The sequence below is a fragment of the Salvia hispanica genome, chromosome 2 (genome assembly GCF_023119035.1).
Source record: "Salvia hispanica cultivar TCC Black 2014 chromosome 2, UniMelb_Shisp_WGS_1.0, whole genome shotgun sequence".
NCBI lineage: Eukaryota > Viridiplantae > Streptophyta > Magnoliopsida > Lamiales > Lamiaceae > Salvia > Salvia hispanica.
Genome location: NC_062966.1, coordinates 31,631,930 through 31,653,689, shown reverse-complemented (window position 1 = coordinate 31,653,689; position 21,760 = coordinate 31,631,930). Strand labels below are relative to the sequence as shown.

General features: G+C 38.6%; 6 protein-coding genes across 12 annotated transcripts; 2 read left to right on the top strand and 4 right to left on the bottom strand.

Annotated features, from left to right (window-relative positions):
* The first annotated feature begins 924 nt into the window (after positions 1 to 924).
* On the top strand, positions 925 to 4,276 carry LOC125206003. 2 transcript variants are annotated; one of them, XR_007173875.1, is made up of 5 exons: positions 925 to 1,796; positions 2,357 to 2,788; positions 2,990 to 3,299; positions 3,712 to 4,030; positions 4,101 to 4,276. XR_007173875.1 is itself a non-coding variant. In XM_048105256.1 (4 exons), the coding sequence occupies exons 1-4, from the start codon at positions 1,323 to 1,325 to the stop codon at positions 3,846 to 3,848; spliced, it is 1,353 nt and encodes a 450-aa protein (XP_047961213.1). In that variant the 5' UTR covers positions 925 to 1,322; the 3' UTR covers positions 3,849 to 4,276. The 2 variants fall into 2 exon arrangements, 1 of the variants encoding a protein (XP_047961213.1); XM_048105256.1 differs by having other exon boundaries at positions 3,712 to 4,276.
* Positions 4,277 to 5,014: 738 nt separating this feature from the next.
* On the top strand, positions 5,015 to 5,746 carry LOC125206004 (calcium-binding protein CML38-like). The gene has a single exon (XM_048105257.1). It carries the CDS (start codon positions 5,271 to 5,273, stop codon positions 5,691 to 5,693), a length of 423 nt encoding a protein of 140 aa, XP_047961214.1. The 5' UTR covers positions 5,015 to 5,270; the 3' UTR covers positions 5,694 to 5,746.
* Positions 5,747 to 6,006: 260 nt separating this feature from the next.
* LOC125206002 (cyclin-dependent kinase G-2-like) lies at positions 6,007 to 9,555 on the bottom strand. 5 transcript variants are annotated; one of them, XM_048105253.1, is made up of 7 exons: positions 9,427 to 9,555; positions 7,261 to 8,946; positions 6,950 to 7,085; positions 6,765 to 6,853; positions 6,472 to 6,583; positions 6,281 to 6,387; positions 6,007 to 6,191 (listed from the first exon to the last, which is right to left on the bottom strand). In XM_048105253.1, the coding sequence occupies exons 2-7, from the start codon at positions 8,907 to 8,909 to the stop codon at positions 6,089 to 6,091; spliced, it is 2,196 nt and encodes a 731-aa protein (XP_047961210.1). In that variant the 5' UTR covers positions 8,910 to 8,946; positions 9,427 to 9,555; the 3' UTR covers positions 6,007 to 6,088. The 5 variants fall into 5 exon arrangements, with proteins under 5 accessions (XP_047961210.1, XP_047961211.1, XP_047961209.1 ...); XM_048105254.1 differs by having other exon boundaries at positions 7,261 to 8,931; positions 9,427 to 9,515; XM_048105252.1 differs by lacking the exon at positions 9,427 to 9,555 and adding an exon at positions 9,213 to 9,420 and having other exon boundaries at positions 7,261 to 8,931.
* A 627-nt stretch (positions 9,556 to 10,182) lies between these two features.
* Positions 10,183 to 12,021, bottom strand: LOC125204844 (uncharacterized protein At3g61260-like). The gene is made up of 3 exons (XM_048103589.1): positions 10,748 to 12,021; positions 10,587 to 10,668; positions 10,183 to 10,484 (listed from the first exon to the last, which is right to left on the bottom strand). Exons 1-3 carry the CDS (start codon positions 11,476 to 11,478, stop codon positions 10,275 to 10,277), a joined length of 1,023 nt encoding a protein of 340 aa, XP_047959546.1. The 5' UTR covers positions 11,479 to 12,021; the 3' UTR covers positions 10,183 to 10,274.
* Positions 12,022 to 13,050: 1,029 nt separating this feature from the next.
* Positions 13,051 to 14,978, bottom strand: LOC125207488 (uncharacterized membrane protein YuiD-like). Its single transcript, XM_048106858.1, has 5 exons — positions 14,708 to 14,978; positions 14,135 to 14,291; positions 13,841 to 13,891; positions 13,656 to 13,748; positions 13,051 to 13,444 (listed from the first exon to the last, which is right to left on the bottom strand). Exons 1-5 carry the CDS (start codon positions 14,857 to 14,859, stop codon positions 13,367 to 13,369), a joined length of 531 nt encoding a protein of 176 aa, XP_047962815.1. The 5' UTR covers positions 14,860 to 14,978; the 3' UTR covers positions 13,051 to 13,366.
* Positions 14,979 to 15,969: 991 nt separating this feature from the next.
* LOC125207351 lies at positions 15,970 to 21,697 on the bottom strand. Of its 2 annotated transcripts, XM_048106647.1 has the most exons (7): positions 20,780 to 21,697; positions 20,541 to 20,649; positions 20,159 to 20,279; positions 19,424 to 20,068; positions 17,587 to 18,991; positions 17,284 to 17,493; positions 15,970 to 16,741 (listed from the first exon to the last, which is right to left on the bottom strand). In XM_048106647.1, exons 1-7 carry the CDS (start codon positions 20,973 to 20,975, stop codon positions 16,317 to 16,319), a joined length of 3,111 nt encoding a protein of 1,036 aa, XP_047962604.1. In that variant the 5' UTR covers positions 20,976 to 21,697; the 3' UTR covers positions 15,970 to 16,316. The 2 variants fall into 2 exon arrangements, with proteins under 2 accessions (XP_047962604.1, XP_047962603.1); XM_048106646.1 differs by having other exon boundaries at positions 17,284 to 18,991.
* Positions 21,698 to 21,760: the final 63 nt, after the last annotated feature.

Here is a 21,760-nt window from a genome sequence, read left to right as displayed (position 1 = left end):
TGTAGTTTTTTAATTTCGTAATGAAAATTTTGAATATTCAATAGAACGAAGTTGTTTTCTCCAATTTTTGAAGTATTTAAATATTAAAAAAAAATGCTTAGGGTGGGGCTTAGAGCAGGCTATAGTCCGCTCCATTGCAGGTGGAAGGGACAGAGGATAAAATGCTGATGTGGCGGTGCATAGGGCGGACTATAGTCCGCCCTATTTTGGATGTCCTTACATAGAAAAAGCTCAAGGAAAAATAAGAAAATCCTATTCGAGAGAAAGAAAGATCGAGAAAGTGTAATGTGTGCATAATGAATGAATTAGACCTTAAAAGATCAATCCATCTTTCAACCTACGTAATAAAGGCATGGAGCCTCATCAGAGATTGCAATGGCAAATCAAAGCGTCCAAGGTCACATAAGTAAAAGATTAAAATTTAATGAACAAAAGTAAAAGATTAAAATTTAATGAACTTTGAACGATGAATCTCAATAATAAAAGAAATGTGACACAATAATGTAAGTCATAATATTATAAGCATCATGATTTTATCGAAAAAACTACAATGACATAGTTTTCTACTAATACACAAGACTTTGAGTCTTTTAGGACAATAAAATGAAGATTGGCATCTAAATTTAGGACAATAATAATTTGATTTTCCGAGGCAAAATATAGGAATCCCAAAGCCTCGCGGGAAGATTGGCATCACGTGTATGATTCAAAGCGCAAACAACACTAGGCATCCATGGAAATCCAACACATGGACGCAGTTGAGCAGCCTCACCTCTCTCGTTTTCATTTCTTAATTATCTGCTTTTCCAACTTTCCATGGCTGCTTCATTAATTCCGTGAAGCTTATGTTATGATGTGGAATCGTGGACCACCGCCACTGGGAAAAAACCCCTCTTTCAAACCTAACCTAATTCACTAAAAAAAATTAATATATTTACTTTCTATAAATTGATTAGCAGTAGTTACAGCTGACATAAACTCCCAAATCCTAACTCAAAAGCCCTCAGCTCCGCTGGGAAAGAATCTCGGCGGCTAATTCGTAGTTGCGATTGTCCACATTTTATTTGATTTGGAGAATCAAACAGCGGTCTTCAATATTAAATTCGTTTGTTCAGTTCCCACATGCAAATCTTGCTTGTTTATAAGTTTATTGTTGTGAAACGTGCGTGCGAAGACGAGCTGATCAATGATTGTGATCTGTCATTTGTGTTGGATCTTCATTTCCCCCCTTTTTAAACTTCTACAAAGCTGAGCCTCTTTTTCTCCCTTTTCCTTTCCCAGATTATCTGAATTGTCCCCCCTTTTTTAAATTTTCTCCGTCGATGGCTGAGGCTCATATTCAAATAGAAGTGGAAGATTCGAGAATTTCACATGAAAACGCCCCTTTGCTGAAAAATTCTGATGAAAACCAGCAATCAGAGCCGTCAGGTGTTCGAGAAAATGACAAAGAGACTCTTCTGGACAAGACCCTTCAAAGATTGGATCTTTTTATCACTCTTTTGGGGTATAATCAGTCTTCTGTGGGGAGGTTTCTGGTTTCATGGGGGGTATTCTTGGTATTTGGGGTTGTGCTTCCGGTGGTGATGCTTGAGCTCTCGAATTGCCCCGGGTGTGAGAAGGGTCAGATCAAGAGCTTTGAGATTGGTATAGTGGTTTCTCAGGCTTCTTTGGCTGCTTCATCTATGTTGTGCTTTTCGCATAATTTGCGGAAATATGGTGTTAGGAAATTTCTGTTTGTTGATCGATACAGCGGGTATGTGGAGAGGTTCAGTGCGCAGTATGTGCAGAAGATCTCAGTGAGTAATGCTTCAACTGACTTGTTCTTATTGAATACATGTGTTTTTTAATTTTCATGTGAAGGAGAACTGAGAGAGTAATGATTCTTTTTATGATTGTTTCTATTCTTCTTTGAATTAGTTTGTTGCTTCGAAGAATGATGAATGATTTGTGGAATATCCGCCCGTAGTTGCAGAAATTATCTCTGTGTTTTCAAGTTTGAAGTAGCCATGGTTTTATCTCATTGATTTGAGATCTGTGTATTGTTGGTATTGTTAGTTACTCTTTTCCTTTTCTTGAGTTTAAAGATGAATTTAGGAGTACATGGAGGTGCTCTAATGAAGGAATTCATGTGATGCCCGGGTTCTCCATTATGTGTTATAACATTATTTTGCATCTTTCTTCCCTAAGTGTGTGCTTACAGTGCGTGATATGATAGATAGATCATCTAATTCTTCGAATACTCAATCACATGAAAACAGCCCCTAAATGTTGTTGAGCGTTGATTATTTGGTGGATGAGTAATATACAGTTGTTGGTTGTTTGGGGGAAGCTTGATAGATATTATTATTCTGTGCAGGGTTCTCTACGCTTGCTAGTAGTATGGGTGATCCCGTGTTGCCTCTTGAAAACTGCACGTGAAATCATCAGAATTATGTATGTTCATCATGAGTCGCAGTGGCAGTCTGTTGCGATTTTAATTGCTTTCGTATTGTCATGGACATACGTGACCATTATCATTCTTTCAGCCTGTGTCTTGTTCCACCTGGTGTGCAACTTGCAAATTATACATTTTGAAGATTATGGGAAACTTTTGGAAAGAGAATCTGACGTAGTAGCCTTACTGCAAGAGCATGCTCGCCTACGCTATTATCTATCCAAAATAAGCCATAGATTTAGAATATATCTTCTCCTGCAATTTGTGATTGTAACTGCAAGCCACTTTATGTTTCTATTCCAGACCACTGGATACAGTGGGATAATCACTTTCATCAATGGGGGTGATTTTGCAGTAAGTTCTTAATTTTGTGCCACATATTCTTCCATATTCCATTTCATATTTTCTGCAGAAATTATTTTTTGGATAGTTTAGAATGGCTAAATTTCTCACTCACGTCTTTGTTTCTCGTTTCTCGTCTTAATTTTGTGCCTCATATTCTTCCATATTCCATTCCATTTCATATTAATCTTTCTCGTTTCTTGAATCATCTAGGTGACATCAATCGTTCAGGTGGCTGTGATAATTCTTTGCTTGAATGCTGCTGCAAAAATATCCCACAGAGCCCAAGGCATCGGGGGACTCGCAAGTAGATGGCATGCTTTAGTAACTTGCAGTGTTGATGATTCATCTCAGTTCCGTAATTCAAATTACTCGGGAAATTATGAGGCTACTGCAGAGAAGTTGGTTTCACTCCATGTAGACTACTCAGAAAGTGATTTGGAATCACTGGATTTTATGTCAACACCAACTAATATACAGCTGGCTTCGTATATGTCTTCTTACCACAAGCGACTGGCACTAGGTACAGTTACCATCTTCATCAGTGTGGCGTTTTTCATATAAGCAGACTTAAACATACTTTTTCACAAAATGCTGTCATAATCACCTGCTTAATTTGAACTCTTTTTTTATTTCTGATGGTGGAATTTTTGTCCTTGTATGGTTTTCTTCTTGTGTCTTGGCAACAGTTAAATATTCCAAGTTTCTAGCTTGCTGAGAATCGAAATAAAGTATAAGAATACCGAATGATTGCCAGAAAGTAAAGGAAGTAAGCTAACACAAGATAATGAAGAAGAAAATCTCTTTATGTGAAAAAGCAACTAGCAGTCTCTTTTATGTGGAAAAGCTTTCATTTTTCCACTTTGTCTATCTCTGTATACATTTCCCGATTTATGCAAAAACTAAGCATTTTGAAGAAAAATCTTTCTATGCAGTGATGTATTTGCAGTCCAACCCCGGAGGAATCACAATTTTCGGATGGACAGTTGATCGTGGCATGATCAACACGATCTTCTTCATCGAGCTATCACTAGTCACATTTGTGTTAGGCAAGACCATAGTCATCACATGAGAGTAGCTAGGGCACGGTAATTGTCTTTTTGCAGCAGCAGTGTCGCCCGATTCCACAGTTTGCAGTTCTCACCTCATCTCCAGCCTATTTTAGGCTGTGAGCAGGCAAGCAACGACCAAGCGTTCGTTTCCAGACTTGCTTCTTTTTCCAACATTACAGAAAAATTCCTATATATAGCCCTGGTGAGTCTCATGCGCTTCTCGCCCTCGATTTTCTTCGAGTTTTTTGGCCAGTTTGTGCACTCCTTTGCAGCTGGGAGAAATTGAGGCCAAAAGAGACCTGAAATTCATCAGAAGCTATTCCTTGTTTGTACAAATTGTTTCATTTTTGCAGAGAAGAATTACAGAAAAAGGTTTGCTTACATCTCCACTCATTTAGATTGCTCATTGTCATTACTAAAAGGTCTATATAATCTTTCTATTTTTTCATTTTTTTTTCAATATGGATGACAGGCTTCATATTCCTCGTATTTTATATCACAGTATACGGATTTAAAGTTTGGAATTTTTGATACATATATAATACAGTAGTAATTGATTGATGTCTTATTTTAGACAGAGTAGAAAATGCAACTAGCACTATAAATTAACTGGTTAAAACCCACTTGTTACCGTTCAATTTGGCACTATGTGACTAATTTTTAAAATAGCACTTGAATTTCTTTAATAATCAATTAAGTAAATAATATTGACGAAGACAAGTGAAGTAGGATGAGCTGATCAATCATTTTTATGGTTTTCTTTTGTTGCTTAAGCTTTTTTTAACTATTTAAAGCTCAAGCTGCAAGCTACCTCTAAGTTGGGTGTTTTAGCCACATACCAAATATTATATTGCTTTGAATTTTTTATGATGTGTATAATAATCTTTCTTATATTACAACAAGCTGTTTTTTATTTGCAATTTGCTCCCTCGTTGAATTGCATTTGTTAATAGCGTCGACAATAATCCAAATTAGAATTTCCAAACATTGAAACTTAGACGTATCAAAATGTCCACCAAACTACACGATCAGCAAGACTTTGTATAGGTTGAAATATTCCCAAAAAGTTTGAAATATTTAATGAAATAAGGAAAAAAGACATTGAAAATGTTGCGAAATAGGCAAGCTCAGAAATGACCACGAAATTTCACTTCCCCTCTCTTTAATTTTTTTTTTTTTTTTCATTTTAAATCTAGACAATATAGTCGCTTCTCGTGCCATTCTTGCTAAATTCTTGGAAATTTCCCACACTACTATTTTCGGACAAATTATTGATTTATTCCCAAAATTCTGGTTTAAATAATTAAATAATCCATCCCGCGTCAAATAAATCATTCAACAAATACCTATAAAAACCACCTCACAAACACCATACTATAACATAAAAAATCTCAAAATTCTTTGATCTACATAATAATCACATTTGTTTCTATTTCATTACGATGAAAACATGCACAACATATTGCAAGAGAGTTTTCAACTCATTCGACGAGGACAAGGATGGCAAGATAACTCCCTTGCAGCTGCAGAGCTGCCTAGCGATGATGGGCGGCGGGCTGTCGGCCGAGGAAGCAGAGATGGTAGCTCAGCCTCTCCTCTCGGCCGGGCTGGTAGGGCTGGCCGAGTTTGCCAGCTTAGTGGAGGCCGACGACGAAGAGGAGAAGAGGGAAGACTTGAGAAAGGCGTTTGAGATGTATAAGAATGAAGGGGAAGAATGCATCACCCCAAGAAGCTTGAAAAATATGTTGGGGAGATTGGGAGATTGGAGTGTAGATGAGTGTGTTGTGATGATCAACAAATTTGATGTTAATGGAGATGGGGTGCTTTGTTTCCAAGAATTTCAATTGATGATGATGATCAACTAGCAATTTGTAAATTTTAACTTATTCTTTTAATTACTAGGGAAACTTATTACCAACTGAGTTTTACTTTTTTTCTTATATATATGAATTCGAGTGATTTATAATTGAGTAGTTTATTTGATTGTGTATAGGTCTTTATAAGGTAACAACATCAAATCCGAAAACAAACCCATAAAAATGGTTATATAAACAGATTAACTAATGACTAAATTTTGAACGAATACAAGTATAGAGAAACAGAACATGCTCTATAGATTGAGATTGAGATTGAGATTGAGATTGAGATATGAGATGGACTTTTAATATGAGAGAAAGGTTAAATTAAGAATCTAAATTCCAATTTCAGGCTGGGAATTTGAACTTCACAACTGTGTATTAATACAACATGAAAATGATGCCTATTGACCAAAGAGACCAGCAGTGCCCAGTTCTCCTTGTTGCAACTCTTTTCTCCGTTGCTCTTCCAATGGGTCGGGGCTCTTCATTACTCTTCGCATACGCCTAAAATCACATTCCAAAACATGGAACTGAGTAAAATGCAAAAAATTCAAACTTCCAAGCAAGTACTTACATGATGAGGATGCAAATACCTGTCTTGTGCATGGTGAGCAGGAAAAGTAGGCATAAACTCCTTTGACTTTGGAAGAGGAACTTCGCGGAACCATTCATGATTGAGAGCTTCTTCAGCACTGATACGCTGCACAGTTTTCAAATTCATGTTAATATACCTATTCAATCTTCTGGGGAACAAATCCAAAAATTAATATAATATAGGAAATACCTTATCAGGATCGTATGTCAGAAGCCTGTTCAAGAGGTCGAATCCAGCATCAGAGAGAACAGGTGACCCGGTGAAAGAAGTTGCTGGGAACTTCCTCCTTAATAGGTTATACCTGAAATAAATGTTAGTGGTTAGAAGCAACAGCAAATCTAAATCAAGAACGATGGAGGTATGAAGGCCAAACCAGAATCACCCAAAGCTGGAAGCCTGGGAAACAGTGGCAAAAGAAAAAAACACATAAATTTTTGAGATCAACTACGTAAGAATTGAATAAACAAGATATTGACACTTACTGATGCTTGACGAAGTTCACCTTGACTCCCGGAAGTTTTGAAAACCCAGGCCAGATTGTCTCATTTGGAGTGCCAAGGATCCTGAATATCTGCAGTTTCACCCCAAAAACAATACAGTTAGACCTGATTGGATTGATTATCCAGCAGTTAAGAAAAGGCAACCATGAAACATGAAGATAGATTACCTTGTCCAGTTGCTCAACCTCTGTCTTCCCATTGAATAGTGGTTCCTTTGATAATAGCTCAGCCATAATACACCCCAGAGACCACATATCTATTGCCGTGGAATATAGTTTGGCTCCCAAAAGAAGTTCTGGCGCCCTGAAAATGAAGATATGATTTAGTTTTCTTATCGAATCAGACCTACAAGATAGAGACATGGAATGCTAACAAAAAACAGAGCAACAAAACATAGTAGGGTAAACAGCCCCTCCTCCCCACCCCCCACCTCCATGTTCAAATGTGACATAAATCAATTGCATGAGATGAGTCTAACCTGTACCAAAGGGTGACTACCAAATGGGTATATGGTTTCAATGGACTGCCATACTGACGAGCTAGACCAAAGTCACAAATCTTCAACTCACCACGATTGTTTAAGAGCAAATTGGATGTCTTTAGATCCCGGTGAAGCACCCAGTTATCGTGGAGATACTTGACACCTTCTAAAAGCTGAATCATCAGACATTTAACTTCACTTTGACTAAAAGGTTGCTTCATAGTCTCCATCAATGCCTTAAGATCATGTTCCATGTACTCCATTACCATAAATATGCTGTCAAGGTTGCTGCCCACAACCACTTCTTTCACATCCACAATCGAGGGGTAATCAAAAGATAGAAGAATGTTTATTTCCCGGAGTGACGTTAAGGGAAACCCTTCTCTCTCTTTCTCCATCTTCACCTTCTTCAAAGCAACAATTTCTCCAGTCTTCTTATCCCTGGCCCTAAACACGACCCCATAAGTACCTTCGTCTATCTTGTTGAGTCTCTCAAACTCATCAACACTTCTGCATCCTTGAAGCATATTCACACTCCTTTGCGGGGGTTGTGCTGGATCCGGTGTAATAGGAGAATCAGGATAGTCCTCAGACTCAGTTTCAGACTCATTGATGCTAGCACCATCATGATTGTGATTATCATCAGTCTCCATGTAGTCATTGATGTCATCGTTTTCTTGGTAACTATCTCTACTGGAAGACCTAATGTGTTCCACCGACCCTGAGGACCTCCCTCTAGTCGTTTCAGAACCTTCTCTTCTGACCTGCCTGATTTCTGGACTTATTGATTTACTATGTTCCCTTGTATCACCTAACTCTGAACTGGACTTGCTCCTCAGTTTAGGCATCTTTTCATAGTCAGAAATCTCACCTTCATCAGCTGGAGACTCAGCATCACTAGCCCAACGAGAAGATACTATGGTTCGTGTGGGTGGATAATCATCTTCATCAACTGTCCCCGTTTCCACGCTATTAACCCGCTGATCTCCTTCAGATTGCTGTGAATATGTTTCCGAAGGGACTTCAGCTGTTCCAGATCTCAAGTCAACAATAGAAGGTGATTCTTCTAAATTAACCCCACCATCATTAATCTCATCATCATCTGTGGCTGAAGCCTTCTCATTTGCACTAGGTTTAAGCTGAGGCGAGTCGTGATTAGACTTAACCAATTCTGGCGATTCATTGATAGGATCAGTATCCAAAGTACTCCTACTTTTGATAGCTCTACTTGTCTCCCTATCATCTCTATCCCAAATAATAGGCGAGAACTTCCGCTTCCTGGTCTGGAGAGTAGATAAATGGCTAGAAGTCTCCATAGTTTTAGAATCAGTTTCTCTACTAGCTTGAGCTCCTGAATCAACTGCCTCATCAGACCCATCGCTATAAAGCTCCCCAGGCTCTCGATCCACAGCTAATACTGCAGCCTCACATTTCCTTGGTTCACCACCACTATTTCCAGAATCACTTCGACTGGAAGTGGAGTGGCATCCACCATTCATTTCTTTGGCATCCTTTTGTCTGAGCTTGCCCCTGGCTTCCCAGCCAGCTCGACCCCGAGCCCGTAGCTGACCTCTTTCATAGTCCCGAGCTCCATTCCTAACCCGTTCAAAATCCCCTCTTCTATACCCATTTTCCATCTTCGACATCTCAACTTCACTCTCGCGGCCCCTATATTCATTTTCTCTGTAACCACCACGTTTTCCAGCAGCCATAAATGTATAATTATTTGAATTCGTGGACAAATAGCAAGTACCCAAACCCTAACCACCCAAACAAACTCCCCCAATATTATAGTTTTCTCAACAACAAGAACAAGACCTAAATCCCCATATTCAATACACCAGCAAACAAATACAGAAAATTGAAAAACAAAATCAAGCAAAGCAACTATATCTCCTTTTATAAACCCAAAACTCAACACAGATCTGAAAAAACATGAAAAACCATACCACATACACCCAGCGTCTGACGAATCAATAATCTTCAAATTTCCCCTCTTTTATTTCTTTCCTTAACCAAACCAAACCAAATAAAATAAAAATAAAGATAAAAACCCCAGGCGTGTAGCGAGAATTGCCGAACGAAACAGAAAGCCCTAGAAATAGAAACGCTAAGAATCCTCGTCAGTCCGTCCACTCTCCACGTCCAAAATCAGAGACTTACCGATCAAATAATCGGAGAGAAGAACAGCAAGGCGAAGGTCAGGGCGGCGGTCGGTGAATTCTCTTGCGATGAGCTCTGGGGGCGGCAGGGAAACAGCCAATGTAGAAGGAAAGAGTGAAATAGTTCTAATTATTGCTTTTATTTTGGTAATTAATTAATGTTTTTTTGTGAGCGGTGGATCGACTGGGCTTCGGCTTTCGCTTTCAAATCTACACCGTTCATACAGCCCGCGCAATTTCTTGTGTTAAAAACCTAAATTATACTCTAATTACCATATTTAAATTTTACTACTACTACTACTAGTATTTTTACTAATAAAGACATGAAAGTGTATCTTTGCCTCCTTACAAAAATTTAATTTGTTATGGCAATTTTAAGATTGCATATTTATAAATCCCAACATACACAGAGAGAGAGAGAGAGATTGGGTAAATACTAATGTAGGGACTAGGGATAATCAAGTTCATTTTGTTAAAATAGAAAAAATATGGTACATTGCATGAATTTAGTATATACTTTGACAAAAGTGTGACAATGATCATGCTTTTACATCAGGTCCTTATACAAATTATTGTTTCATTAAATTCGTATACTAATGCGTTTTGTTTCGCTTAATTCTTATATTAATGAATTCTAATTTAAAAGGTTTTTTAGCTGTATTATTTCATAATTTAATCAACTTTTTCTTTTTTCTTAGTTCAGTTGCAATATCAACTAACAATTAGTGAAAAAAATGAACAATTGTAAAATCAAAAGTGTGACAATGATCATACTTTGAATAAATCGAATTGAGTGCATTACTGATATTAAATATATAAACAAGTATAATTACAAGTGAAAATTGGTTGCTACCAACCACAAGAGGAGAAGTAAAATGAGAAAGAAGAGGGAAGATGGCCATTTCTTCTTATATAATCTCCTCTCTCCGAAGTCTTCATCGCATTCTCATTGAGTTTAGCTTCTGCGGCTGCGCGTCTCTCCTCGGCTACTCTTCGCGTACTTGCTATTTTCTGATTCAACTTTTCTTTTGCACGGCTTTTCAGCTGCTCCGCTTTAACCTATGTAATTAAGAGTTGCGTTAGTGTACTAACTAATTTACAGTAATAACTAATAACTTTCAATTTTGTGTATTAAAATTATCAACACAATTCTAGTACTACCTCTGCTTTCCGATTCTCCACCTCAGCCTTCTTTTTCTGATGATTTTCCCATGCTTCAATCCTCATCTCTTCACGTTTGTACCTATACATGTCTCATCTTCTATAACTATTAAAAATGATTATCAGTAATCAATTGAAGTAAAGGTAGAGTAATCAATCACCTTGCCGTGTACTTGGCCCGTTCGGCCTCCTCCCAAGCCGCAGCCCGAGCTTCCAAGGGATTCAACGCCCTAGAATTGTCATCGACCTTAATCTCATCTACCTTCACACCATTACTCAAATGACCGGTCGAGCCACTGTCCCTGACCGGTTCCTCTATCCTCGGAGCCGGGCTGGGACCAGTATCTCGACCAGTGTTACGAATCACAGGGCTAGATGAGCCCGACACAGTTGGACTACTAGCCCTAATAGGAGTAGCCGCCCGAGAGGGCTCTTTACTCCCAATTGGGGTCATCTCAGTCCCCATATCCCTCAAACATATAGCTCTCACCACTGATTTAGGGCTACTCTCTCCCTTACCCCCTTCTCTCCACACTGACTCATCACACTCAACATTCTTATACTTATCCCCTCCATCCCCGGCCCCGTCTTCGGCCTCGGCCGCCCACTCCTTCCGAGACGCGGAGGCGATCAAATGCCGGTCATCGGCATTCGAGTCGCGGGGCGAGGCCTTGGCTTGATTCCTCTCACCTCTAGACAGATTGACAAGCCATTTTTGAGCATCGTCCCATTTCGAAGGCGTCGGCTTCCCCAATGAAGAGCGGTGGTGCGGCGATGGCCGGCTCACCGCGCCGCCGCCCTTCTTGAAATCAAAGATCATACAACTGCTGCCACCTGCATTATCTTCTATGGGGCAGCTGTTCACACACCCTTTTTCCTCTATGGATCTCATTTTTTTTCTCAATTCTTGACAAACACAACTTCAGATTTGAGAATGTAAGCACCAATTAAGCTATTTCACATCAATCAACTCAACAAAATCTCACAAACATAAAACCAAGAAAAAAGCCAATCAAGACCAAGTGTGTGTGTGAGAGAGAGAGACCTTAAAACCAACAAACTCTTGAAAATGGCAGTGTCAGAGTGAGTGAAATTCAGATCTACAAAGAAGTGCACTACTTATAACATGCATGCCATAAAAATTAGTGTATGTGTGTGTGTGCAGAAGCAGCATAAGAATATGGGCAGCTCACAGCTGCAGTAAAATACAAATAATTGCAGCCTATAAAATAGTGTCTAAACATATAGACACTGCAGCATTTTGTCACCTAAAACAGAAAAAAATTACTCTGTGATTAGAGCCAAAAGCCATCAAACCTTGTATTGAAAAAAATAGATTATCTTTGTCAACAAGCAAAAATGTGAAAAAACAATTTTCCAACCTTTGCTACTAAAAGAGTGATATAAAGGGCTCAAATTATCGACTAAATAATTCAGAGATTAATCTGTTTCGAACACATACCAATCTGTGTACATATTATATGGTGTAATAAGTCAAAAGAGCAAGATTATTTTATTGAAAAATTACACTAAATTACCACTAAACAGAGCATCCAATGGAGAGACATGTGAGAGGAATATGGAAAACTAAATTTATGTATAAATTATAATCAAAATTTGGTTGAAAGTGATGTTATTTTACTGTTTTTTGCACATGGCATGGATGGGCAAGAAACTGTGATGTTCCTTCTACTGTAATATTAACCTCCTAGATAAATAATGTTTCATCTTTGCAAAAAATTACAATGTCTACATCAAATGCATACTTAAAAGTTAAAATGGCATCGTCTGGCTACTAATTTTTGCAGCCCAATCCATGATCTGGCATATGATAGGAATAATTATCTTATTTTCCCAATAATGAACCAATCAGAAAAGTTTAATTTTTTTTTGTCGAATTTGAGTCTTAGCATCAAACATGAAAAAGGGGCCCTTTAGATATGCTAGAAATGGCAGCCAAAATCGACCAACAAATGAATGTTCACTAAAATCTGACTTGTCGCCCCAAATTGCAGTCCAATAATGAAATGTATTATTATTGTGATTAATGCAGTGGGAAAAAAAGAAAATCATGTGTAGCAAAAGGTTGGACGCATCTTTTTGGCTAAAAATCTTCAAGAAACTTGTGACTTATGGGGGGACCATGTGCATTCTGTGAATGCCTCCAAATCTTGCAAGAATTTTGTGTTTGTTTTGTTTTTGGTTAATCCTATTATTGTGTCTACCTAATTATCAATGTTTTTCAAAAAATGGTAGGATTCTTAGTTGGATAATGGGCTAAGCTAAAGTGATCGACCACCTAGATGTTCACATGTCGCCGGATTATGTCAACGGGAACATGAATTGGAGTTTTGCAAAGTCATGTTTTCAAAGAAAAAAGCTCAAATTTTGTTTAGAAAAATGTTGAAAGTTGAGGATACAAAACATGATAGGTTGTGTTGTTTTATTTGAGAGAGAGGGAAAATGATAGTACTCAAGAATGACCTGTTTTTTAGTATAAAAAATATGATCCACAATGTGCTATTTTCAATCACTGGATTATGGCATGTTCTGTAACAATGGTAGCTTTCTCCCTACAGCCAACTCTGATATTCACATTTCTTCATAAATTGGAAATCAAGAAAATGCACTTTTAAAACCTAATAGTACTATAATCGTCGTTCAGAGAAATAGCAGATGAGTCTGATGCACCACGCCTTCGTTGGTTGAGGCAGTGTCGTCGTCTTGAAAGGGTTCCTAGCCCCTAGGGCTTGACCAGATGAGATTGCATTCAAGAATCATCAAGCTCGGGTGCCATAGTTGAAGAGGAAATGGCCTGTAGCTGCTGTCACCAATCCCAGCGCCGCACCAGCAACAACCTGCAGCAAAAAAATAAAAACTAAAGCGATTATTGGATGGAATATTTGTATTTAATGTTTTGTAGTAACTAAGTATCAACTATGCACATTTGCCAGCAAAGGTTGGAATTTTTTTTCATGGTAGTTTGTGAAATGTAACTATGATGAATGGATAGGAACAATGTGGTGTCTTGCATTGCTCAAAATTAATGAGGAAGGAGTAGAGTCGAACTTGAGGAGGAGTGTGGCCAAGAAGCTCGCGTAAGGGCCTGCTCTCAGCAAGAGGGTGTTCAGATGGAAGCTCGTATATAATTTGATTCAAAACCTAATGTTTCCCAAAAATACAAAGGCATTAAATCATATACGTTTAATTTTAGGAAAGATGCGAAGACAGTGGAGACGAAGCTAGGAACAAACCTCTGCTTGGCGCCCAGCGTGCAATCTTACTCCAGTGGCGTCGTACATCACCTACCACAGGCCTCACCACGTGAGAATACGTATAAAACAATAAGTAAATTGATGCAAAGTGTAAGGTATGACAAGTACTAAGATTCGTGATCTTAATTTATGCTGAATATATATTTGTAGAAGGAAAAAAGATGACAAAAGCACAATAATGGATCCTAAATCATACAGCATCTTTTGTACTGATTAACAGAACAGGATAATGGTGTTTATGAGATTAAAGAAAAGTAGGGATCAAACTCATACCACAAGTGCCAAGATAAGTGCAAGGCCAAATTGTGATCCTCCATAACCCTGTTGAAAACCGACGGCCACTGCAAGAGCAGCAACGGTGGCTGAATGAGACGAGGGCATGCCCCCAGAGCCAACAAGTTGCTTGAGATCCCAATTGTTTTCCTTGTACCTGGAGGACTACTACGGTCGTAAGACTATTATAGCTAGAACGTGTCTCGTAGGCTATGTGCCCGATCCTTCCTAGTTCTAGCATCTTATTCATACACATTCATGCATATAATCACCCAATAATACAAGTGAAATTAGGGCACAATCTTATTCAGCAAATATGATCACTGAATGCTCTAACAGTTGAGCACTAGTATGTATTCCCCCCTAAATTCTGGTAATTAAACAAACAATTTCAACGAATTCTGTCAATTTTTATTTGAATTAACATTTTCCCCCATATCATTTCCATTAGCACCAAATTCCTAATCATTTCATTTAACATAAATTCAACAATTTATGAAAAATAGAATCGGAGGTTTGATCGGAAAACGGTAAGAACAGCAGTAAAATTGGGGAATGGGGAAGTTAGTATACCATGTGGAGAAAAGCTTCAATGACTGCGCAATCGCGAAGGCGAAAAGAGCTGATAACAATGGATAGTTGGAAAAAATGGAATTCGAAGGATACGACGGCTCCGTTCCTGTGGGCGTCGCAGTTGAATTAACTGATCCCCCTCCTTCGTCCATACTAAAATCTCCGTTTCTTCTGCTTTCGATGTTTGGAGAGGGAAGCTCACTAAGTGAAGAAAAGGTCGGAGCGTCAGCGTTATGTCGCTAACATGTGAAACGGTCAACTAAACAATTTCTTTTCCATACTTTTCTTATAGAGATGAACTTGCAATAATTAGATACTCCATAGACTAATTTATGTAGATACACTAAAATAGAAAACTATGATTATTTTTCATGACCGATGTAGGAGTACTATTTTACATTTTTACTAGTCCTATAAAAGAGATGCATTTTTAAAAAACAAGAGAGTAAATTTTTACTTCTCTGTCCTACCGTCACTCTTATCTTATCGTGAATATGAATTTAAAAAAATGTAAAAAAGTTGGAAAAGTTAAAAAAACGTGAGACCTATTTTTTTATATTGATCTTTTAATAAAATGAGAATGAAGATTGAAATGAAAAAGTGTGACAATTATTGTGGGACGGGGGAGTATTTTTTTTTTAAAAAAGAAATAGTATGCTATTCGAATGAGTTATAGTACTTCCTATTATTGAATAAGTTTGACAGTCTAAACTCAGCTCACGTTCCCTATTGGTGGGTGAACAATCCAACACTTGGTGAATTCTGCTTCACAATGATAGGAAGAGCCGACATCGAAGGATCAAAAAGCAAATCTTTCCTATGATCCTTTATAAGTGATCCTTTTCGTTTTAGGACATCGCACCTGAATTGAGCTATTTTCCAAAACAAAAATAATATATTTATCTTTTCTTATTTCTCTATTTTATTTTTTGTCCATTTAACTTTTTAAATATTATTTTCTTAAATCTCAGGTAAAAAAAACATATTTTATGGTCCAATTTTTCCAAGGAAATGCTACTATTTTTTTTTTTTTTAATTTTTTAAAATTTTATAAATCGAATCTAGTGTTATTTAAATAACTGTAACTTTCCATTCCAATGCCGAATTCTGAATTATGTGACAATTGAAACTTGCTGCAAAGATTGAAGTTTTTGAAAACTATAGAACGACCATCGAGTTTTAAGAAAATGCTTCAAAATTTTGACAATAAACTATACTCCTACAATTTCATCATATGAAAACCGTCTTAAAAAATATGAGACTGTAACAATGGCAATTTATTTCTAACAGAAACTGGGAGATTCATACAATTTAAGTACTTGCTTTCAAATCAAAGAAATAGCAAAGAAACCAATAGACCTTACAAAACTATGGTAATGGCAGCAGTATTAACAGTCAATGAGCACAAATTGCTTCAACAGCAATTAACTCAAAGAAGAATTACAACTTTACAAGGATTCTATAACATCATGTATTTCTTACTGTACTACAAAACAAATGGTTACCAACAAAATACTATGCAAGCACAATCATATATTTTCCTGCGAGAACTCAAATTGCTACACAGAACTACCCACGCAAGTCGATCATCGTAAGTGCCCGAGAAAACTTACATGATCAAGCAATTGCACTTGGATTCTAGCTTCGGAGGAGGCTTCATGCTGTCGCCATTATAAGGAGCTCCATCGTCAGAAACGCCAACGGTGCATGGACTAGACTTCTCGTCAGATTCAGCGTTGCAGGATGAAGGTGCCGTTTCCGCCTCCAGGCTCTGTTTTCGAGCTTTCTGAGACCTGAAACCACGTTTTATAGGACGTGCATCCCTTCTTTCAAAGTTGGATTTTCCAAGCAGCATTACTGCTGGTCGCGGAGCTTCCCCAGATAAAGCCTCTCTATCTATTGCGATATTTGCAGCTTCGTAAGCCAGATTGTGGATTATGGAACTGCAAAAGAGGATAGCGTCTGCTGCTTCTTCCAGAGTCAGGGTTTTAGCCTTTGCCTGACTTGTGTCTTCCAAGATAGAATGTGATTCTTCTGCGATTACAAACGAAGTTTATAGGTCAAAACCATGAGTGTACAGAAAGAAGTCAGGTCGATTCATACTACTTAAGAACGACTTGACAACGTTCTAATGGGATGAGGAAATGAAGAAAGCGAGATACATGTGAAGCTAAGATCATAAAGTGTTCCTGATTAAACGAATAATAAGAAGCATTGAGGAATATGAATCTGATTATTTGTTCATTTCCAAGAAATCTCTATTAAATGCTTGAGAGGAATCAGTCGATCCTAGATAATTAGGGATGGATCGACCGAAACAAAATATTTACCACCTAACCACATAAAATTATAAATTTGAATACATAATGCATCAACTGCATGTTTTTCACTTTGGATGCACAAACATGTAAGAAAGCAGACATATCCACATGGAAAAATTCCACCTGCTCAATTTTATCAGGAAAGCAGCTGAGAATCAATAAAATTTGCACATTACGGTTCTACGTTCGCCACAGTGATTGAATAAAGAGGAACGAACACATAAAAAATAAAGGAACCAGCTGGTAAGTACGTACCCAGAGCAATGTGTGCTTGATGTGAAATTTCAAATTCCTTGGAAGATACTTTTACAGCACTAGCATCTTGGACACCAGTGCAGCCTTTTGATTTAGGGGAATCAACATTGGAATGTGAACCGTAATATGCAGAATCACCGTTCCCTATTTCATTTTCCGATATTGCGTTAAAAGAATTTGGATTGAGAAATTCTGCAGCACCCACCATATCTGCACATGAAATTGGTGAGGCATCATCCACTTGATTAGAGGTCCGCAACTGTGCGGATGAAGTTTCCGTAATTGACAGGTAATGGGAATTACCCATAGAGTTGTCCCTGTTCTCATGTGGCCTTGGCTCTTGAGAAGTTAATGCTGAATTGACTGAAGTTTCTCCTGAATGGTCATCCATCAAACAGCTTGGCAGTTCTGTGGCGGCTTCTAAGACAATGTTGCTTTCAATATTACTGCAAGTGCTTTCTGCTTCTGTGAATTCAGAAGCCACTGACTGTTCACGGGGATCTAAGCGTGTTTCCTCAAAATTATCTTGATGACAACCTGGTGTTGAACTTCGGACCTGAGATATATGGCCCGAAGCACTTGATGCGGATGAGACAGACCTTTTGAACTTGGAAGGCAACTCATATCGAAAATTTTCAGTATCTGATTTATGACCACTTGATTGCCAAGAATTACGAAATTCTGCCTGCCTAGAGGACCCCAGATCAATTGACGATGATACTGAAACACTGGTGACCCCAGTGGAGCTCCTCATGCTATTTAAACTCTCTGGTACATAGGAGAAATCATCGCAGCTGATGGTACTTGCAGTGAAGCTCCTGCTTTGGACAACATGCCTTTCAGCACTGCTTGATCTCTTCAGCAACAAAGATATTCCTGCACCATCTGAAACATTAAGCCTTGAGCTTGAGTTAACCTCATAACCCTTGTGGCCACTTATCAGCTGCTCTATCACTTTCTCGCTAGCTAAAGTAGGCTCCCCTTCCTCAAACAGCTCTACACAAAAACTCTGACTTGAGCCACTGTACGAAATTTGAGTGTCAAGATTATATTTCTTTGTCAGACCATTGCACATAAGTTGGTCTAAAACCTCTTGTGATCCATGTTCTATAATTTGAACATCTTCCCAAGTATTGTTCTGACCAACCATCACCATGTTTGATGGATCCAGATCCATAATAGTTGAACGCACTTCCAAACATTTGCACTCCAGACAAAGTTGCCGATCTTCTTCCTTCACTTCAGCTGAGCGGAACACGTGACCACACTTTGAGCATCTTACAGTATCTGGGGCGCTGTTAGCATCCAAACAATCAAATTCATTGCTGCTTCCAACATTCAATGTAGAAACGCCTAAAGGTGGGGCATCATTTTCACGATGCTGACTTCTAGGTGAGTCATCCATGATTCTATTCTCAATATCTTCATTTATATCATCAGCATGCTCCATGACAAATAATTCATCATCCATAACTGGGTGGTTTCCCCTCACACAGTCACTCGTTACATCGTCCCGATTTAGCTCAATACCTTCAGGGTCATGGGCACCACTTGCAGCTTGATCATAACTAGCACTGCTGCTAGTTGTCATGGAAGAATTTCTGGACATCAGACAACGTTGATGTGCAATTACTTTTCCTGCATGGAATGTCGAACTGGGAACACTGGACAACAGAGGCCTGAACATATTGTGAGGGCCCTTGCGATCCTGCACATGGTAATGGATAAGCAAGGATACATCAAAACACTACTAATGCAGTTTCAGCAGCACTTTCTGGAACCTAACAGATAATACTGCAGTGGCCAGAACAGAACTAGTTATTCTTCCATTTGCTTAACCCCAATTATCAAACTCAAAGGCACACTGTTTTCTCATATATCTACTCCAGAGTATTATCAAAAGCTAAGTCGAGATTTTATTGGTTCAACTAAAAGTGACAGGGTTACTAAAAATTTGAGTGGCGTCACATAGAAAGTGGGAAATCAAATACCAACTTGTAGAAAATAATAGATGCTCAAGATAAACCATTTAAAAAATAATCAAAGCATGAACACATGCAAGACCAATGATAGAAGTGCAGAAATAGTTTCCACATATAAAGAAATAACTTAATAGAACTAAAATGAGAAAGGTGCCTACCAGTTGGCTGACCAAATCAAAGGATCTTTTAGGAGCAGAACTTGCTAAATTTTGTGACGGTTTTCTGGAAAAGTTGGTGGCATTGTCACCAGACGATGCAACTGAATCTTTGCTGTAGCGACTAAATTGATCCTGGTCATGGCTGTGCGATGAAGCAACACTCCTGGAGGCAACCGGAGACATTGATTGCCTGCCATACCTGGAGCTATTTCTAGATGCTGGCGAGGAACTTCTGACATGAGAAGCTGGCCTATCTGCCAGTGAGGTACAAAGATTAGGAGGCACCTCTGAGGAAAATCCAGGAATGTTAGCCTGCCACGCCTTTATTTTTGGTGAAACAGAGTTCCCCTGACTCGTCTTGATTGGGGAGGAACCTCTCACTCTTGATGGGGAAGAAGCACCAGTAGAACCAGTACTTATTCTCCTAGGTGTTGGCGAACTAGACCTTGGACCAGATGTTTGTTTAGTTGGTGAAGGAGATGATCTCCTAGCTGGTGAAGGATGCTGCATGGTAGGAGGTGGGCTTGAACAAGAGGCAGAAAATGGCCTGCCTCGAGATTGCAATGTACTATTTCCAGACCGTGGTGATGGGCTGAGGCGATGAGGACTTGCTTTGCCTCTACCACTTCTGTAATCTTTTTCCATCTAAACATCAAAGACAATTTAAAATCATTTTAAGACAAATACAGATTAGGACTAGGAGAACATGAATCATGAGACTGGTTGTAAAGTTACCGTAGGTGATCGTGAGACTGAAACAGGTTGACTCCTTGGCCTGCCCCTAGGTGCAGGTTTAACTGGTTGCACCTCATCATTCAGAGAACGAAAGAGAGGTGTTTCTGGAGGGGTTATCAACCTATTATCAATGACAGCATATTAAGAACAAATAAGTCCAATATACTAAATCCAGCAAGTTATTAAATCACAATCAACCTCCACAGTCACACAGGAAGAAAAAGTTTTGTTTCAGATGCTGGATTAATGAGAAAATATAGCTATGGTTGCACATCTATTCATTCCTGATATCACCAAAACTATAACCAGTTCCAAAAATACATTAAAGAAACTGAACATAAGTCATAAAGGACTACTTCCTAAGGATAGCAAAACGACTGACCAATCATAGTCATTTTTATCTCGCTCTGCACTGAGCAGGTCACTACTCTCTCCTCGAGCAGGAGTGGATCCTTCAAGCTTATGAACTGATATGTCTCTCAACTTTGTTGCTGCCAATTCCATAAACAAACGCAAACTGTAAGTGAAACAGCATAAAAACTTAAAGGAGACATGCCAAAAGCATAACTAATGTATCTCAAGTAAATCTACTAGCACATAATGGGGGTGTCAAGAATTTACTAAAGAAGTCGTCAAAGTTGTCATTCGACTGAAGCAAGAAACAGTCTCTTTCTTTGTTCCGCACATCATTGAACAGAGCAAGATCATCTTCCTTGTGTCGATAAACAATCCCACTCTCGAGGCTACGCCCTCTCCTGTGATTCTCAGCCTTCAGCCCCCTCCCAGGTGAAACTCTCATCACCGGAGAAGGAGGCATTTTTTAAAACCTCAACCAATAAATTCAATCAAACACCTCCACTAAACCACCCGAGCTGAAAATCATGAAAAAATTACACCAGATGATCCTGATTTCTTATGCATATTACACAATCTCCCTCCCTTACTCAATAAACAACCGAAAACCTCTCCACTTTTGCATTGCAGCCAAGGAAATGAATCAAATTCACTCTTCACACAAACCACCCAAAATTCTGTGACAATGCTAAATCCCTAACTCCGAACTATCACCTTAGTTCAAAACAATGTACTCAAATATCCACAGCTCTCAAACAGCACCTAAAACAATTACGTAACCTTCAACTCCTGCACAAAATTCGAGCAACTCCTAAGTGTAAACAAACTCATTTACACGTAAACAAATGTCATTCACAATTATCTACCTCAAAACCCCCAAAACCCTCGAACCTCTCAAAATTACGCTCAGCAAAATGAACTAGATCTGCGGAGAACTGTCTGGATCAAAATACTTCCAAAATCAGTTGCGATTAAAGTGCAACCCAAAAGCAGAACCCTAGAACCTTCAGCTAAAAGTTAAAACTAAGGGAAAAAATAGGTGCAACTAATTTTCACGTGAAGAGAAAAGTGAAATATGGAGCAGCAACACCGCCGCCGCCGCCGCCAACTTCACCGCAGCAGCAAGGTGGAAGAGTAGAATGCGAAGAAGGAAGACGAAATTATTTTACTTTCCGTTATTATTAACTGGAAACCACATTTATAGATTACAATGGCGATGCTCTTTAGCTTCGTTTACTGCACCACTGT

What these genes read in the sequence shown, in the direction of transcription:
- LOC125206003 (XM_048105256.1), top strand. Translation starts at nt 1,323, where the DNA reads ATGGCTGAGGCTCATATTCAAATAGAAGTGGAAGATTCGAGAATTTCA. An exon ending in AGTATGTGCAGAAGATCTCA is followed by an intron (nt 1,797 to 2,356) that starts GTGAGTAATGCT and finishes TATTCTGTGCAG; the next exon opens with GGTTCTCTACGCTTGCTAGT. An exon ending in TCAATGGGGGTGATTTTGCA is followed by an intron (nt 2,789 to 2,989) that starts GTAAGTTCTTAA and finishes TGAATCATCTAG; the next exon opens with GTGACATCAATCGTTCAGGT.
- LOC125206004 (XM_048105257.1), top strand. Translation starts at nt 5,271, where the DNA reads ATGAAAACATGCACAACATATTGCAAGAGAGTTTTCAACTCATTCGAC.
- LOC125206002 (XM_048105250.1), bottom strand. Translation starts at nt 8,975, where the DNA reads ATGGCTGCTGGAAAACGTGGTGGTTACAGAGAAAATGAATATAGGGGC. An exon ending in GTAGTCACCCTTTGGTACAG is followed by an intron (nt 7,086 to 7,260) that starts GTTAGACTCATC and finishes CTTCATTTTCAG; the next exon opens with GGCGCCAGAACTTCTTTTGG. An exon ending in GTGAACTTCGTCAAGCATCA is followed by an intron (nt 6,584 to 6,764) that starts GTAAGTGTCAAT and finishes CATTTATTTCAG; the next exon opens with GTATAACCTATTAAGGAGGA.
- LOC125204844 (XM_048103589.1), bottom strand. Translation starts at nt 11,478, where the DNA reads ATGAGATCCATAGAGGAAAAAGGGTGTGTGAACAGCTGCCCCATAGAA. An exon ending in CGGGCCAAGTACACGGCAAG is followed by an intron (nt 10,669 to 10,747) that starts GTGATTGATTAC and finishes AGACATGTATAG; the next exon opens with GTACAAACGTGAAGAGATGA. An exon ending in TGGAGAATCGGAAAGCAGAG is followed by an intron (nt 10,485 to 10,586) that starts GTAGTACTAGAA and finishes TTAATTACATAG; the next exon opens with GTTAAAGCGGAGCAGCTGAA.
- LOC125207488 (XM_048106858.1), bottom strand. Translation starts at nt 14,859, where the DNA reads ATGGACGAAGGAGGGGGATCAGTTAATTCAACTGCGACGCCCACAGGA. An exon ending in CACTTATCTTGGCACTTGTG is followed by an intron (nt 13,892 to 14,134) that starts GTATGAGTTTGA and finishes GGCCTGTGGTAG; the next exon opens with GTGATGTACGACGCCACTGG. An exon ending in ACGCTGGGCGCCAAGCAGAG is followed by an intron (nt 13,749 to 13,840) that starts GTTTGTTCCTAG and finishes GGGAAACATTAG; the next exon opens with GTTTTGAATCAAATTATATA.
- LOC125207351 (XM_048106646.1), bottom strand. Translation starts at nt 20,975, where the DNA reads ATGCCTCCTTCTCCGGTGATGAGAGTTTCACCTGGGAGGGGGCTGAAG. An exon ending in CAACTTTGACGACTTCTTTA is followed by an intron (nt 20,650 to 20,779) that starts GTAAATTCTTGA and finishes TGGAATTGGCAG; the next exon opens with CAACAAAGTTGAGAGACATA. An exon ending in GATAAAAATGACTATGATTG is followed by an intron (nt 20,280 to 20,540) that starts GTCAGTCGTTTT and finishes CATTGATAATAG; the next exon opens with GTTGATAACCCCTCCAGAAA.